This window comes from Phaseolus vulgaris, chromosome 3 (genome assembly GCF_051622355.1).
Source record: "Phaseolus vulgaris cultivar YP4 chromosome 3, ASM5162235v1, whole genome shotgun sequence".
Taxonomy (NCBI): Eukaryota; Viridiplantae; Streptophyta; class Magnoliopsida; order Fabales; family Fabaceae; genus Phaseolus; species Phaseolus vulgaris.
In genome coordinates, this window is record NC_143500.1 from 54495188 (window position 1) to 54497854 (window position 2667).

Consider the following 2667-nt stretch of genomic DNA (forward strand, 5'->3'; position numbering starts at 1 on the left):
TTAGAAAAGAAAAGGTCAAACGAATTTAAAGCAGTGAGTGAAGTGAAGTCTCCGTTAACTTTCGTTACAGATATTTTCTGTTACATCGTGTCACGTGTGTCCAATTCAGCACGTGCTCAAAATCTAAATCAAAATCAAAATCATTATCCGTGTAAAAACGGTGTGAACAGCTGGACCTTACCTGCCACGTCACCCCAAACCGTATATAAGCAAACCCATCCTCTCACTTCATTCAGTTTCAGAAAACATTCCACGCGCCAAACATTTTGACTCTCTTTCAACTCCAATGTCTTCCTCCGCCTCCTTCTCCGCCGCCACTCTCACCACCGAGCAAGAACTCTCCGTCATCGTCGCCGCCCTCACCAACGTCGTCGCCGGCTCCACCTCCTCCATCCCCGACTTCCGCCTCCCCAGCGCCTCCCAGCCTCCCGCCGCAACCGCCTTCGACCGGATGGTCCCGCCGCCCTCCATGGACACGTGTCGCGAGTGCAAAATCGCCGGCTGCCTGGGCTGCAACTTCTTCCCCGAAGAGAAGAAGAAACAGAAGAGGGCCAAGAAGAAATACAGAGGAGTCAGACAAAGACCGTGGGGCAAGTGGGCCGCGGAGATTCGCGACCCACGCCGCGCGGCCCGAGTCTGGCTCGGAACTTTCAACACGGCCGAGGAAGCGGCCCGGGCCTACGATAATGCCGCCATCGAGTTCCGCGGCCCACGGGCCAAGCTCAATTTTCCTGTGGTGGACGAGTCCCTAAGCATGCAGCAGAGAGAAACAGAGACCGTTGCAGCGGCAGAGCAACTGAAGAACGAGAATCCCAACCAGAGCATGGAAGTGAACGCAGTGGAATTCGGGAACAGCAACACCGAATTCTGGGACAGAATTGGCGAAGCTGATTTTCATCAGCTGATGATGATGATGGATTTCGCCGCAGATTCTTCCGACTCTGCCACCGGGAACACTCTTAGTTCCTGACTATAGTTCAGTTCATCAAGCAAATTTACTAGTTTTGGTAGTCTCTGTTTACAAATTTGTACAACAATTAAGAAAATTTATATTAATTTTTCTTTCTATAAGCCCTTGTATTCATATATTTTGATCAAGCTAGCTTCTTGGTTCATCACCATTTAGCTACATCACTACTTATATTTCTCTGTATCTTTCTTCCGCTAGATTTTTTACGGAGGAAGTTGCAAAGTACAAACAAATCAAGCTTTTGTTGTGTTTTGGTATGACAACGTTGAATTCATGAAACCTTAAAAAAGAAGAAATTTGTCTTGATTATGACAGTACTCTAAGGGATATTCTAAGAGTAACTGATGTTGTTGGCTGCACTGGAACAGAGTGAGTTATGTGTTTGGGTAATGAAAAATTTTGGGGGCAAAAGTTGGAGGTGGAACCCACCGTGCAGCACCTGAGGATGTAAGATGTTGTGGTGTGGCGCGCACTGGGACACTGCCACGTCATTCTTTTACTAAGTCCTAAACAAATTTATGTACGATCAATGAAAAATATATGGACAAATTGTTTCATTATACAACTCTTCATTAATTAATGATATAAAAGAAAAATATTTTTGTCATTTTATATAAAAGTTAAAATTTTAGATAAAGAAAGTTGTATTATAAGATCATTTTCCTTTACGTACTTGGTAGGGCCGCGTGCTGTCCACCTTCATGCTCTGTTCTCAAACATCACGAGCTGCAATGTTTTCAGTCACGTTTTCATTTCGTCACGTTTTTAGTGTGCTGGTTTAGTTCAGGAATGCGACAAAGTGATGATTAAAAAAAGGTTTAAAGCCGAATACAGAAAGATTTAGAATAAAACGTTTGATTCGCATTACCGAAAGGTTTTCACGTGTCGACAACAAAAAGGAGGTTGTTTGGTGGGTTGGTAGGCACTCAACAAGCTTGTCTTTCTGTTAACTGTTTTTTTTTATTAGCTTCTTTTTTTTTTCTTTGACCTTATCTTCTTCCCAATCTAAGTAAATTTCTCTATTTTCATCCTGTAAACTCTTGCTTCCAAAAATATTAAAATTATTCTCATAATTTTTTAATATTTTTTTAATTTTGGAATATAAAAATGAAATAAAAACTAAAAGTTATAATATTTACTAGTATAACATCACATATCCTACTATGACTAGTGACGTGGTTGAATGTTTATCAGTGACATGAACAAATACTTCATGATGAAGAACATTATCAAAATCAATTTATAAAAACACAATATTAACCTTATGTATAACGTAATTAGCCTAACCAAAGGTATAAAATTATACTTTAATAGTAAGATTAACTTTGCGAGTTATTCTAATTTAGATAAAAAAAATGAAAGTTTATTATGATCCTATAAACATGTACTACACTCAGAACAAATGTATTTATTATTAAACAATATTTGTTATTTTTATCTATCATATATTAAGTTCTAAATTAAGCATCAAAATATTTTTGCAAGTATCTCGTCTTAACCATCCACAGTGCAACACTAATGGCTATAAACATTCAAAAAAAAAAAAAAATACTTCCTCACTTTTACAAGAACAATAATTTTTTTTATTTCATATTACGTAATTTAGAATAATAAATTTGTATTTTAAAAGGTGAAAATGTGTAATTTTTTATTTTTTAAATTGTAAAATCTAAATTTTATATTTTATATAATCTAAT

General features: G+C 37.9%; 1 protein-coding gene across 1 annotated transcript; it reads left to right on the forward strand.

Annotated features, from left to right (window-relative positions):
* Nucleotides 1-240: 240 nt before the first annotated feature.
* LOC137808748 (ethylene-responsive transcription factor ERF109) lies at nt 241-1071 on the forward strand. The gene has a single exon (XM_068610015.2). The coding sequence runs from the start codon at nt 287-289 to the stop codon at nt 968-970; it is 684 nt and encodes a 227-aa protein (XP_068466116.1). The 5' UTR covers nt 241-286; the 3' UTR covers nt 971-1071.
* Nucleotides 1072-2667: the final 1596 nt, after the last annotated feature.